Source organism: Delphinapterus leucas, chromosome 15 (assembly GCF_059928025.1).
Source record: "Delphinapterus leucas isolate spDelLeu-1000000601 "Yukka" chromosome 15, BTC_Dleu_Yukka2, whole genome shotgun sequence".
NCBI classification, from domain to species: Eukaryota; Metazoa; Chordata; class Mammalia; order Artiodactyla; family Monodontidae; genus Delphinapterus; species Delphinapterus leucas.
Window position 1 is genome coordinate 22,262,112 of NC_143143.1, and position 13,886 is coordinate 22,275,997.

Below are 13,886 nucleotides of genomic sequence, written 5' to 3' on the forward strand. Positions count from 1 at the left end.
ACAGAATGTAACCAATGCTGCTCTACCATCTCTTCTTAGAAAAGTTTTTCAAAGGAAAGGAATTCCAGGGAGAGGTGAATAATAACAGTGCTTATCTTTTGGACCTTTATTATGTGCCAAGCACTTTGCTATGCTCTTTAGAAATATTACCTCATTAATCCTCACTAGAAACCTATGAAATCAGTTCTGTTATTATTAGGGTTACCAACCATCTTGATTTGCCCGTGACTAAGGCAGGGGGTGTATCCTCAGAACGTACTACTTTCAGGGCTAAAACTAAGTAAGTCCCAGGCAAACTGGGACAGGTTGTTCACCTGGTCCCTGTTTTACAAATAAGGAAACAGACTTTAACAGCTTAACCAAAGATACTCAGCTAGTGAATAGCAGAGCCAGACCAAAACCATCAGGCAATCCTACCTTTAGACAAGGTTCCATAGTAAAGTGACAGTGAGGGAAAGGAACCAGCATCTGGTTTATTCCATAAATAGTGACATCAGCAACCAATCTCATCTAAACTTTCTCAAACTTACCTGATTATAAGAATTACCTGAGGTGTTATTAAAACACAGATTTCAGCATCCCACCCTAAATTTATTGAATCAGGCTCTCTAGAGAAGGAGCCTGAGAATTTGTATTTTTGACAAGTACCCATGTGATTCTTTATGATCAGATAAACTTGGGAAACATTGGTCTCATCTACGACTAACCCTCAGTTAAGATTGATTCTGAGGTCTCTGTAAACTCATCCATTTTGTGTTTTTGTTGCTATTGTTTTCTTCTAGGTATTAGTGTAAGTTCCTTTGGCTATACTTAGCTTTGGCTGGGTTGATCTGAGAACAAGTCTAACCCTGTACAAAATGTGCTGATGGGATAATAAGATGCCCCCTAGGGATCAAGTGATGAAAATGGCAGTGGTTACATGACAGCCAGGAACTGGCCAGGCAGGCTTAGGAAGAGAGAGAGAACGCTGCAACCATTGTAAACTGTAGCCTCTTTTGGCCTACTTGACCCTTTTAGGAGGTCTGGAGCTCCCTAACCAGAAGGGGCAGTGTGGTGTCACAGTTAAGAGTATGGATACTGGAACCAGATTCCTTGGGATTGAATCTCAGCACTAGCAGCTACTAGCTATGTGACCTTGGGTGAGTCTTTTAACATCTCTGGGCATCATCTGTAAAACGGTTCTAATATTGCCATGTCTCTCATAGGTTCCTTCTGGAAATTATTATTTATAAAATGCTTAGAACTATTTGGCATAAGAACTGCTTTTGAGAGAAAAAAGAGACAAACTAACATTTCTAACCCATTTCCATCTTTATATGGAAGTTAAGATATCATAGAAGTAACATAATCATCACCAAAACTAGGAATGTAAGGGAGTAGAAGCGGGGTAGGTGGTAAACAGATTGGGTTGTTAAATATTTTCCTGGGAAGGGATGTACAAACCTTAACATCAAAAGCAGGAGAAGGCTTCCCATTGAGCCAGGCTTAATTTTCATTCCCTTAAAATTTCCACAGATTAGTACCTAGTTAAGAAGAAGAAAGAGTAAAGTAACATGGCAAATAACTTAAATTTATTCATTCATCCACCATGCATTCATTCAACAAATATTTATTCAGAACTTACTGTGAATCAGGCTCAAAATAAAACAAATTCTATGCTCTCATGAAGTATAGAGATAGACACTAAACAAATATAATAAAGTTATAACACTAAGTAAATTTATAATTGCTAAAGTATCCATATTTATGAAAACATTTGTACTCATTTCGCATGATACTTGTTATGCTGTTTCTATTTAATACGTCAATTTTTGTTTTTATTTTATTTTTGGTATTCTAATTTTTGACCAGGTACTACTTTCTCATGGTTCATAAATTGAAGCATTATAAAAAGACACACTGAAAAATTTCTTTCATCCTTTCCCTTATCTGCTCCATTTTACCCCTCCCTTTCCTACATAATAACCACTTTTGTTATTATGTCATTCATTTCCTCTAGAATTTATTCTTATTTCTACGAGCTCTTTAGATAAACCTTTTTAGAGTGTGCTTATCAAGGAGTTTTCCAGCAAACTTAATATTTCAAGTAACAAGGAGCTCAGCATTTTCTATTTTTAAAGTAGCCCTAAGAAATTTCCTCATTGCATAAGGGGAGATCTTTTTGTAGATCTGGTATTTTTTAATTAAAAAAATTTTTAGTGCCCTGGTCCTGATCAATTATATAGTGGCTTTCCTCAATGAATGGCTATTTAAACTGTATCTGTTACAGAGCTTTTTTGCAACTATCTTCCCTCAAGTTTGTTTTTTTTTTAACTGTTCTTCTAATCACGCCACTCCCTCCCTATCCCTCAACCACAAAGATATAATAAACACTTTGGTTTTTATTCATCTGACTGAATTGAGTCCAGCCCTGTCTTTTCAGTGAAGTCTGTATACCATTTCAGTCTGTCCATATCCTTTGTGGATATCCAGACCTGTCCTGTTTCTCCATTGTTCAGTCACTTCAGAGTTGACTGACTCCCCAGCACTTACACAGTGCTTTAAGCTTTTGAACTTATAGTTTCTCAGAAGACAGATAACGAGTTAAATTTAGGAGGAAAATGGAGAAAAAAATGGAAATTAGGGTTATTTCTAGTGAAATTTCATACAAAGTGTTTTCGTTTTTCCCCCAACTCCCTTCTCCAATGCAAAATAAACCATTCTACCATAAATTGACTCCCGAAACACCAGTTTTTATTTTTTTTCTTTTTCTCCCTTTTATTTGGGGCGGGGGCGTGATTTGTTGCAGAGAAAAGCCATGCAATCCCTAGGGAAGGTACCACATAATATGTTAAATCAGTGATGAAAGGTTTACCAATTGTCTGGTTAAATTGTGGAGTATTTATACAATAGAACACTCTACAGTTGTTAAGAAAAAAGAAGAAGCTCCTGGATTGTACTGTTCAATAGCACTTTTTGTTATGATAGAAATTTCTGTGCTGAGCTGTCCACTATTGTATCCTCTAGCCCCGTGTGGCTGTTGAGCACTTGAAGCATGACTAGTGCAACTGAGGCCCTGAGTTTTTTTCATTGAGGTATAATTGACTTATAATGTTGTATTAGTTTTAGGTTTACAGCGTTAATGATTTGATGTTTGTATATAGTGAACTGATCAGCACAAGTCTAGTTAACATCTCTTACCCTACGTATTTACAAGACTATTTTTTCTTGTGATGAGAACTTTTAATATCTACTCCCTTAGCAACTTCAAATATGCAACACAGTAAGTCCCCTGCATACGAACCTTCAAACTGCAAACTTTCAAAGATGTGAACGTGTGTTTGCATGTCCAGTCACATAAGTTAGCTCATGTGTCTGGCATACACTGTCACGTGCGCTCATCCTCTACAAGTGTTTGTGCTTTTGTGTACTTTACCGTACAGTACTGTATAGAGGACAGTAGTACACTATCTTTATTTCAAGCCCAGGGTGTCCGGAAGCAAGCGTAAAAGCAGTGGTGATGTAGCTGGTACTACTGTACTTTTCAAGGTACTGTACTGTAAGATTAAAAATGTTTTATTTTTTATGTTTGTTTTTTATATATTATTTGTGTGAAAAGTATTATAAACATATTACAGTACAGTGCTATATAGCCAATTGTGTTAGTTGGGTACCTAGGCTAACTTCATTGGACTTAGAAACAAATTGGACTTACGAACGTGCTCTCAGAACAGAATTCATTCGTGTATGTGGGGGACTTACTGTACAGTATTATTAGCTATAGTCTGGAACTGAATTTTTAATTTAATTAAAATTTAAATACCTACATGTGGCTAGTGGTTACCAAATTGGACAGCACAGTTCCAGGATGTATTGCAGGTGAAGAAAGGAAGGTCAGAACTGTGTGCATATCATGTTCCAATTATAAAAGAGAGGGGGAGAACATATGCATATTGGCTTGTGCATGCGTAGATCTCAGGGAGTGGGAGAACTGAGACTGAGGACAAGGTATGGAGGAAGACTTTCACTAATATATTCTTATATACCTATTGAATTTTATGTCATTTGAATTGTTTCCTGTTCAAAAATCAAATAAAGTCAATTTAAAAGTAGTGATCAATCCACACTTTCAAATGGAATCAGTAATAAAGGACATTCATCTTCTTTCCTGTTTGCTGGGATAGGGTTTTAAATAGGGGTGACATATATTTTCTCAGCTCAAGTAGCAGTCATCATACAAAGGATAAACACCTTCTTATCCATAACCACTGGGCTGAACCCTCCCTTTCCTCTCCTTGCTTGAGGGAAACCGCCCTGGATATAGTAATTACCATTTACAGAATGTAAGCAAGAAGGAAGGGGAGAAGAAATTGCTAAACCCCATACCTACTGGCCTGGAGCTATGTTTCTAGGCAGAGAGATCTTTTATTTTATAAAATAAAAATATTTTATAATATTTAAAAAATATTTTATAATATTTCTTCTTCCTCCTCTCCCCTCCTCCCACTAAGTGCCCATTCACCAACCTTTCTTACCTGGTCTTATCATTCTGCACAAGTATTCTATCTGCAGTTGGTGCTGAACAGAAGACTGTGATGGGAAACTTGCAAAGTGTCTGCAATTTAGAAGAAGTGGTCTTACCACAATTTTTAGTAAGTGCCTAAATGTCTGTGGTAGATACAGCACAACTTAAAACATGGTTTATTCTAACATAAACTCGCTCACACCTTTGCTTTGTATATCCTTTCAGGCTTATTGATTTTACAGACGTGAAATACTTTAAATCATGTTGTCTACTCTGATTTCCGCAAGTTACTTTATTCACCAGTCCTGTCAGTGACAGTGCTAATGCATTTCTAAATGTTGACCTCTTTTGCTCTGCCTTACTTGCAAGACGGAAGTTGGCTCAAACCGTGGCAAATAATGTGCAAATACACATGCTCCCTGGATCCATGGAGAATAAACACTACTCCATGCAGATTTTGCCCAGCCTATGTCTGAGGTATTCCACATGACATCCGAAGGGGTCAAATCCAGCCAGAACCTGGGTAAACAAAGAACAGACTTCATATATATATATATATATATATGAAAACTAATTTAAAATAGCAACAAAGGAATCATTACCTTTGTAGCACTGACACTTCAAGCTACAGTTCTGTGAGAGTACCTTCCGTTTATAGATAATCCTAAACCAAAACTGCTGTGGGTGTGTCCGGTCATTTTAGGAGATCCGCTTGTTCCGCTGGTGAAGAAAATGGCCATCGTCTCATTGTGTTTTGTCTTCACACAGGTGTTGTTGTCACTGGCATGTCTATGAAGAAAGAATTACAATGATTCTGCACGTTAAACACAGCATCATATTTTTTGTTTTAGTTTTGATTTTTTCTTGGCTGCACCACACAGCATGAGGGATCTTGGTTCCCCGACCAGGGATCGAACCCATGCCCCCTGCAGTGGAAGCGCAGAGTCTTAACCACTGGACCACCAGGGAAGTCCCAAATACAGCGTCACAGACTGTTACCACAGAGAAGGATTTACTCAGACCTCTTCATCTCATTGATGAGGCCCCAGTGACTTAGGGTGAATTCCAAGGTAAAAGCCACCTCTCTCAGGACCTCCCTGGTGGCACAGTGGTTAAGACCCTGTGCTCCCAGTGCAGGAGGCCCAGGTTCATCCCTGGTCAGGGAACTAGATGCCACATACATGCTGCAACTAAGAGTTCACATGCCACAACTAAGGAGCACACTGCAACTAAGACCCGGCACGACCAAATAAATAAATATTAAAAAAAAAAAAAAAGCCATCTCTCTCTGCATCTTTTAAGGTGCTTTCCAGAAGCAAACTAAACTTTGTTGTCAATAGCCCATTTATAACAAGTTGACTTCATAGCTTTTTACTGTATAAAGAAGAGTTGAGGCAGTTTAAAAACTCAAGAATTTTATCATACCTCCAACAGAGAGAGGATTCTATGATCTTATAATCATGGATATGTGAAGAAAAATGTGATTTAAAAAAAAATGGGTATGTTAATAGAAGTCATGGCTAATGGTATAAGGCAGGGATAATCAAGCTATAGCCCACAGGCCAAATATGGCCTGCCTTCTGTTTTTGCAGATAAAGTTTTATTGGAACACAACCATGTCCATTCTTTTACATATTGTCTGTGACTGCTTTCTACACTATGACAGCAAGGGTGAGTAGGTATGATAAGAGACTGCATGGCCTGCAAAGCCTATATATTTACTATCCATCCCTTTTATAAAAAACATTTGCTGACCCCTCAAAAGGATGGTTTTTCTGTTTCTCATAAAAGAGTCTACATAGTTCTGAATATAGTAAACAATAAGACTGAAGAGGATCTAAGTATCCACCTAGGGAAGGAAGGGCCTCAGTTAAAGAGAAAAAAAATTTTGGTTCCAAAGGATAATTGGGCTTTGATACATGTCATACATCAGGGCGCTGAGGGGAGGTAAACTCTGCACATTAGAGTGTCTAAGAAGCATACAGAATTTCATTTGGGAATATTGAGCTGAGAATGAATGAGAAATATCCAGCCATGAGAAATATAGAAAAGCTATTTTTAAATCCTAACAAAGATAAACCAAATGTTTAGGCTATAATTCCATAATTTTTTTCTTTAAAAAAGTTACTATAGCTGTGTACCTATCACTTCTATCATAGATATGGTTACTCTTGAAACCTAAGGCAGGTTTAGTGTACCAGTCTCTCAGAAGCATTATACATAGCAGTTAGGTATGTGGGCTCAGAAACCAGACTGCCTAAGTTTGAAACCCAGTTCTGCCAGATCCTAGCATTTGACCTTATTCATCTGTATAATTATAGTTCCTACTCCCTAGGTTGTTATGATATTTAAATGAGTTAATATATCTGAAGTGCTTGGATTAGTTTTTGGCACATAATCAGTGCCATATAAATGTTAGCTATTGTGCAATTATAACATTTTTATTAGAACAGAATTTGGCCTTTGATAACTCAGTAAATGTTAACTATTTTAGAAGAGGTAGGAACAAGTCCATAGTTGCCAGCATGCTCCAAAATCATTGAGTAAAGGTAGGAAGCTCATTCCAGAAAGGGAATTTGCTGCCACCCTAAAGCTAAAATATAACCAATACTTGGCGAGATTTCCAAGTGACCCCAGGAAGCACCCCAGAGCAGGGCTTGAACGTCAGTATAATTCAGTTTTATAATTGCATCCATTAAATATTCTTCATACTATAACCTGATAGAAATGTTACTGTCATCAAGGGAATGATGCAGCCTACAAAGAAGGATTGACTGTGATCAATTTCCCTGGGAGATAACAGCTCTGTGGTTGATGCTGTGATGCATCTCCTAGATCCTGCTTCAGGATTTAAAACATACTCCCTCCAGGTGCTAGGATCCTTCTTTAGATACTACCTTGACTGAAGACAGCTGCCTTCCTCAAGGTCATGCCTCCTAAGGACAGCCCATACCCAGTTACTGATCAGCATAGGACCTCTTGCTTTAGCTGGGCAGAGCTTTGAAGGGCTATCCAAACTCCACAGATCTCAGTAGGCTGGCTGAGGGCTTTTTTTGAAGTACAATCCCACATCTTTCCCTTTCTTTCACAGGCGTTTAATGCAAGATAACTCCTCAACAAACTTCTTACACAACTAATCTCTGTCTTAGGGTGTGCTCCCTTGAGATCCCAACCTATGAAAAACACTGCCAGCTCCTTATTGCCTCAGAGCTTTGCACTATAAGTGCAGGAATAATCACCAGTTGTTCCCTTTGTCAAGAGTCCAATAATTTAATTGTTGTCTATCGTTTTAATTTTCATTTTTCTGGTCAGTCATGGATTGACTGTCTTATCAATGTTGCGTTTCTTCTTGGGAAGCTGTTCTACAACAATTATGGCTACTCACTTCATCATCTCCTTGAGGTTCTCCCATCCCTCCCTGGGGCTCTGAGACACAGTTAACTTGGAGTGCAGATTTTCACATTTAGATGCAACACCGTCTACTGCTGGAGCTAAAACATCATTGGTAATAATGCACTTTGATTTTGAAGATGGTAGTCGGTAGAGGATGTCTTTCTGGGTCATCTGAGTGGTTCCTGGATTAAAACTGTCCCTAAAGGAGAAGAAAAGAAAATGTTTAGAAAGGATTTCCTTCACCATGTTAGGGTAGTGTAGATAACTCATGTACATTCTGTATTTCTCAGAGTGAGTTAGTTGGTTTTCTAGGCAAGGTGTCTGTCTTCCTTTCATTATTATGCTTTTGCCTTTCAAGGGATCTCAAAGTCTATGACCCTTCTGACCTAACATGAAAGGGTATTAAATCCTGGATAATTATCTTCTATCTGGAGACCATTCATAACATTCAGCTTGAAGAGGGTTTTGATTGAAAAGTAATATTACCCAACATTTATTTAGGACTTTGAGTGCCAGGTGCTATTTAAGTGTTTTGCATGTTTTAACATTTAATCCCTACCAAAACCCACAAAACTCAAAAGCTGTTGTCAACTAAAAAGAAAATACACAACATGAAAGTTGAGAATTATGTTTTATTGGGAGGACTTTCTCAGGATGTAAGCCTGGGAGCAGCCTCTCAGATAGCTCTGAGGGACTGCTCCGAAGAGTGAAGGGAGAAGCCAGGATATATAGGGGTGGTTTTTACAACAAAAACCAGGTAGTTGGAACATCAAAAGATTACTGTTAATTAAAGAAAACCTGACATCTCAAGTTAATGAATTTAGTGCTTTTCTGTGTATGGGAAGATGCAAGAGTCTGGGCTCACTGAAATCATTCCTTTGATAGGCACCTCAACTGTCTAGGGCCAAGATCCTCTTCTTTCCCATCCTGAGTTCCCTCAGGGCATTACCATCAGGGGCAGCTACAGTGGCTGATGGCTTGATGGCCACAACATCCTTTGTTTGCTGATATAGCAGGTGGCATTCTTACTCCACCCTATAAATAATATGCCCAAGATCACTGAAGTAGCAAGTGGCAGTGCATGGACTGAACCCTGCAGCCTGACTTCAGAGCTGTACATTTAACCACTTTGGTTCAGTGCCTCTTAAAACATACATGAATATTTTATGGTTTCTTTCCAAAGAGAAGGATTGAGGCATTTATCTCTTCTGTGCTTCTACTCCCCACCTGCTGTAAATTACACTGTAAGGTGTAGTGTAATGGTTAAGAGTGTGTCCTGGAGCCAGACACTCTTAGTGCTTGGCCTTGAGCAAGACTACTTCACCTCTGGGATTCTCAGGTTCTGCATCTGTGGAATGGGGATTATAATAACACTACCTTCTTTATAGAATTATTAAGGACTAAATGAGTTAAAATGCATATAGAGCTTAGAACAGTACTGAATAAAATTTAGCTATTATTTTCTCTAAGGATTAATGGACTTTCAAGAATATATCTATATCTGTATCATATTTCTATCTCTGTCTCTATCTGTGTTCCAGATTCCACCACTCAAATTCCAGACCTTCAAGTAGGGGTGGAAGGCATTTAGTTTATAATGGTTTTTCTTCTTCCTAGTGACACAGCAGTCAAGGAATTTTGAAGAACATATATCTGGTCATTCCTGAACTCTTTATTTATTTAAAACTTTTTATTTATTTTTAAATTTTTGGCTGTGTTGGGTCTCCATTGCTGCGTGCGGGCTTTCTCTAGTTGCGGTGAGCGGGGGCTACCCTTCGTTGCAGTGCGTGGGCTTCTCATTGCAGTGGCTTCTCTTGTTGCAGAGCACAGGCTCTAGGCACCTCGGGCTTCCAGTAGTTGTGGTACACAGACTCAGTAGTTGTGGCTTGCGGGCTCTCGAGCGCAGGCTCGGTAGTTGTGGTGCACGGGTTTAGTTACTCTGTGGCATGTGGGATCTTCCCGGACCAGGGATCAAACTCGTGTCCCCTGCACTGGCAGGAGGATTCTTAACCACTGAGCCACTAGGGAAGTCCCATTCTTGGACTCTTGACACTGGCTCATCTTTCCATTTTGGAAAGGACAAGTCCCTCCCATGGAGTCCTTCAAGAAACAGACAACCAGGACCAAAACATAAGGTTCTTTAGAATATCTTCCCTTTCTAATCAAAGCAATGCAGCAATTTTTATGAGGCTTTAACTCCAAGGTTATTCCTTAGAGATGTTGCACCTAGAGATAAGTAGTAAGCCTGCCATGGCCAACACTTTTCCATAATTTAAAGGCACTTACAACAAACCCACTGTTGACCTTCCATGACCAAGGAGAAGTACTTTATTTAAACACATTACCCTTAGATAATTAAGTTCTGCCAATACATAATTCCTAAAATATCTTTAAAGGAATCTATTAACAGTGATCAGTCTTACCTATTAAACATCTTCCTATCCAAATTATCATTTGGGAAGCATTACGCTGTTTACTTTAAATATAAAACAATCTTCTGGTATTGCTCTGGAGTGATGTCCTAGATGATTGTGTAACAGGGAAGAGCCAATTCTGACTCCTTGTTGGATCTGTTTCTTTAACTTTTGCTTTTCGTTGCTTTTGTTATTATAATCACTGTCTATAGCTGTAAGCACACATAATGGCCTGCCACAGGGAACCCTGCCCCCCTGCCTGACTGTTAAACTAAAGTGCCTTTGTTCAGCACACAGAGAGACACTCTGACCCTGCCCACCTGTGAATGGCTGCAGAAAAGAAGAAATTAACACATCCCCTCCCCAATGCAGGCCATTCGAGGAGATGTTTTGCAAGATAAATGGCCTTTTTACTTTACTTCCTCACCTCATCCCCCTCCCTGTTCTTTAAAAGAAACTGGCATCCAGACCCCAATAAGATGGTGTTTTGGGGACCATAGTCAGCCATATTCTCCATCTGCCAGCTTTCCGAAAAAAGTCTCTATTAGTTGCCTCAACACCTCGTCTCCTGATTTATTGGCCTGTCCTGCAGTGAGCAGAGCGAGCTTGGACTCAGTAACAATTATAAATACAGTGGATACCTTTATTCATTAAAAAAGTATATTGAAGCCTACTATGTGGTGGACACTTTCCTAAGTGCTAAGGATACTGTAGAAAACAAAATGGACAGAGGTGCCTGCCCTCAACACATATACAATATCAGATGATAATAAATTTGTTTTAAAAAATAAAGAATGAGCACTTTGCGTGAAGGTGGGGGAGGAGCTGTTCTAGATAGGTTGGCTGGGGATGGCCTCTCTGAGGAGGATACCTACTAATATTTAAGTTTCATGTAAAAAAAAAAAAAGTTCAAAACTTCCAGAAATGAAATGCCCGTTTCTGCTTCACAGTTGTTATTTTGTATAAATGTATAGACATCATATATCTTTTCAAATTAGTGTTTTTGTGTTCTTCAGGTAAATACCCAGCAGTGGAATAGTTGGGTCATATGGTAGTTCTAAATTTTTTGAAGAAATCTCCATACTGTTTTCCATAGTAACTGCACCAATTTACAGTACCACCAACAGTGTATGAGAGTTCCTTTTTCTCCACATCCTCTCCAACATTTGTTATTCCTTGTCTTGTTGATAATAGTCATTCTAATAGGTGTACAGTGATGTCTTACTGTGGTTCTGATTTTTTAAATTAGATTTTACTGGAGTATAGCTGCTTAGCAATGTTGTGTTAGCTTCTACTGCACAGCAAAATGAATCAGCCATACATATACATATATCCTCTGCCTTTTGGACTTCCCTCCCATTTAGGACACCGCAGTGCGTTAAGTAGAGTTCCCTGTGCTATACCGTATGTTCCCCTCGGTTGGCTCTTTTATACACAGTTATCAATAGAGTATGTGTGTCAGTCCCGATCTCCCCATTCCTCCCACCCCACCCCTTTCTCCCTTGGTATCCATACATTTGTTCTCTATGTCTGTGTCTCTATTTCTGCTTTGCAAATAAGGTCATCTATACCATTTTTTCTAGATTCCACATATATGCATTAGTATATGTAGGTGTCTGCGGCTTCATTCAGATGCAGCCCATCACTGTGTCTTTTCCCTGTTATGGTTGCCCTAGATGTAGTGCCATGCTGTGGTGTGGAGTGAGGGGGAGCTGGTCAGCTTGGGCTGGGGTGCACGGTGAGGTGGTCTCCCCAAACCTGATAGCCACCAGGGTAGACCTCTCTCTGCCCTGCCTGCGGGCAAACCAGCCCCTGTGTTCTCCTCACAAGTGGAATCCAAGCTTCTCCAGGCTTTCTGTCTGTCCCAGTGGCTCTCCAAGCAGCCAGTGGGTCTTGTCTCCTCCACAGGTCCCCAGGGCTGAGGTGCCCAGTCTGTGGCTTGACCTACTCACTCCCTAGGGCAGGTGTCCACCCAAGGAATCTCCCTTTTCCTCTAAGTTCCCTCCCAGGGGCACAGGTCCCAACCCAATCCCTTTTTTTCCCATCCTACCCAATTGTGTGTGTGTCTTTCTTACAGCCTTAGTTGTACAGGAGTCCTTCTGTCAGTTTCCAATTAGTTTTCAGTGAGAATTGTTCCACATGTATTTTTGATGTGTTCAGGTGGGAGATTAGTGCCGTGTACACTTACTCCACCATCTTCAAGAAGTTCTCAACATTTCTTCTAAGGCAGGTGTAGTGGTGAGTTCCCTCAGCTTTAGTTTGCCTGGGAAAGCCTTTATTTCTCCTTTATATCTGAAGGAAAACTTTGCTGGATAGAGTATCCTTGGCTGACAGTTTGTATCTTTAAATATTTTGAGTATGTCATTTCACTTTCCTCTGGCCTGTGGAGTTTCTGCTGAGAAATCTGCTGATAGTCTAGAGGGGGTTCCTTTTAGGTTACTGTCTTTTTTCCCTGGACGCCTTTAAAATTCTTTATCATTAACTTTTGACAGTTTTCTATAATGTGTTTTGGATAAGTTTTTTTTTTTTTGCATTGGGGTAAGTAGCTTCCTGGTAGTTAACTTCCTGGACTTGTATGTAATTAAGGTAATTAGCTTCCTGGACTTGTAATACAGTTCCTTCCCCAGGTTTGGGAAGTTCTAGCTATTGTTTCTTTAAATAAACTCTCTGTTCGCTTCTCGCTCTCATCTCCTTATATTGCCTTTCCTAATGGAATGAGATGATTCTCTTAGAAATTATTCATTAAAAAAACAAACAACAACAACAAAAAACTTAGTTTTCTCTCTTCTCCATCCTGGGTCATTTCTAGATTTCTGTACTCATGCTTGCTGATTCTTTCTTCCATATGGTCTGCTCTATTTTCAATGCTTTCTATTGCATTCTTTATATCATTTATTGAGTTCTTCTCCAGAATTTCTATTTGTTTCCTTTTTAGAGGTTCAGTCTTTTCGTAAAATATTCCTCCTGCTCATTAATTTTATTCCTGAACTCATTGAAATGACTTTCTGAGTTTTCTTATAGATCATTTTTTTTTAAAACATCTTTATTGGAGTATAATTGCTTTACAATGGTGTGTTAGTTTCTGCTTTATAACAAAGTGAATCAGTTATACGTGTATATATATGTCCCCATATCTCTTCCCTCTTGCGTCTCCCTCCCTCCCACCCTCCCTATCCCACCCCTCTAGGTGGTCACAAAGCACTGACCTGATCTCCCTGTACTATGTGGCTGCTTCCCACTAGCTATCTATTTTACGTTTGGTAGTGTATAGATGTCCATGTCACTCTCTCACTTTGTCCCAGCTTACCCTTCCCCCTCCCTGTGTCCTCAAGTCCATTCTCTAGTAGGTCTGTGTCTTTATTCCCGTCTTGCCCCTAGGTTCTTCATGACAATTTTTTTTTTTAGATTCCATATATATGTGTTAGCATACGGTATTTGTTTTTCTCTTTCTGACTTACTTCACTCTGTATGACAGCTATTTTTAATTCTCTATCAGATTGCAATCTTCCGTGAGTTTAAGTTTGGTTTCTAGAGAACTGTCACTTTCTTTCCTGATACCTTGCCACTGTGCTTTT

The 13,886-nt window shown here is 39.3% G+C and overlaps 2 protein-coding genes across 5 annotated transcripts in view; one reads left to right on the forward strand and one right to left on the reverse strand.

Annotated features, from left to right (window-relative positions):
* Positions 1 to 13,886, forward strand: part of ERI2 (ERI1 exoribonuclease family member 2) — a 53,191-nt gene that overhangs the window by 22,495 nt on the left and 16,810 nt on the right. Inside the window, exons 10-11 of one of the 4 annotated variants that reach the window (XR_016387797.1) lie at positions 5 to 4,631; positions 5,273 to 13,886. The exons of 2 other annotated variants lie outside the window; for them this stretch is intronic. Coding sequence is in view for 1 of the 2 variants with exons in the window: in XM_089896048.1 (XP_089752174.1) it covers positions 5 to 39 (35 nt within the window). In the remaining variant the exon portion in view is untranslated. Of the gene's footprint in view, positions 1 to 4 lie in introns of all 4 variants that reach the window. One more of the 4 variants, XM_089896048.1, reaches the window with a different exon arrangement.
* Positions 1 to 13,886, reverse strand: part of ACSM3 (acyl-CoA synthetase medium chain family member 3) — a 28,681-nt gene that overhangs the window by 8,604 nt on the left and 6,191 nt on the right. The window contains 7 exon segments of the mRNA XM_022588617.3: positions 1,444 to 1,475; positions 1,478 to 1,523; positions 2,437 to 2,563; positions 4,515 to 4,594; positions 4,867 to 5,023; positions 5,150 to 5,293; positions 7,890 to 8,090. Of these exon segments, the coding sequence (XP_022444325.2) occupies positions 1,444 to 1,475; positions 1,478 to 1,523; positions 2,437 to 2,563; positions 4,515 to 4,594; positions 4,867 to 5,023; positions 5,150 to 5,293; positions 7,890 to 8,090 (787 nt within the window).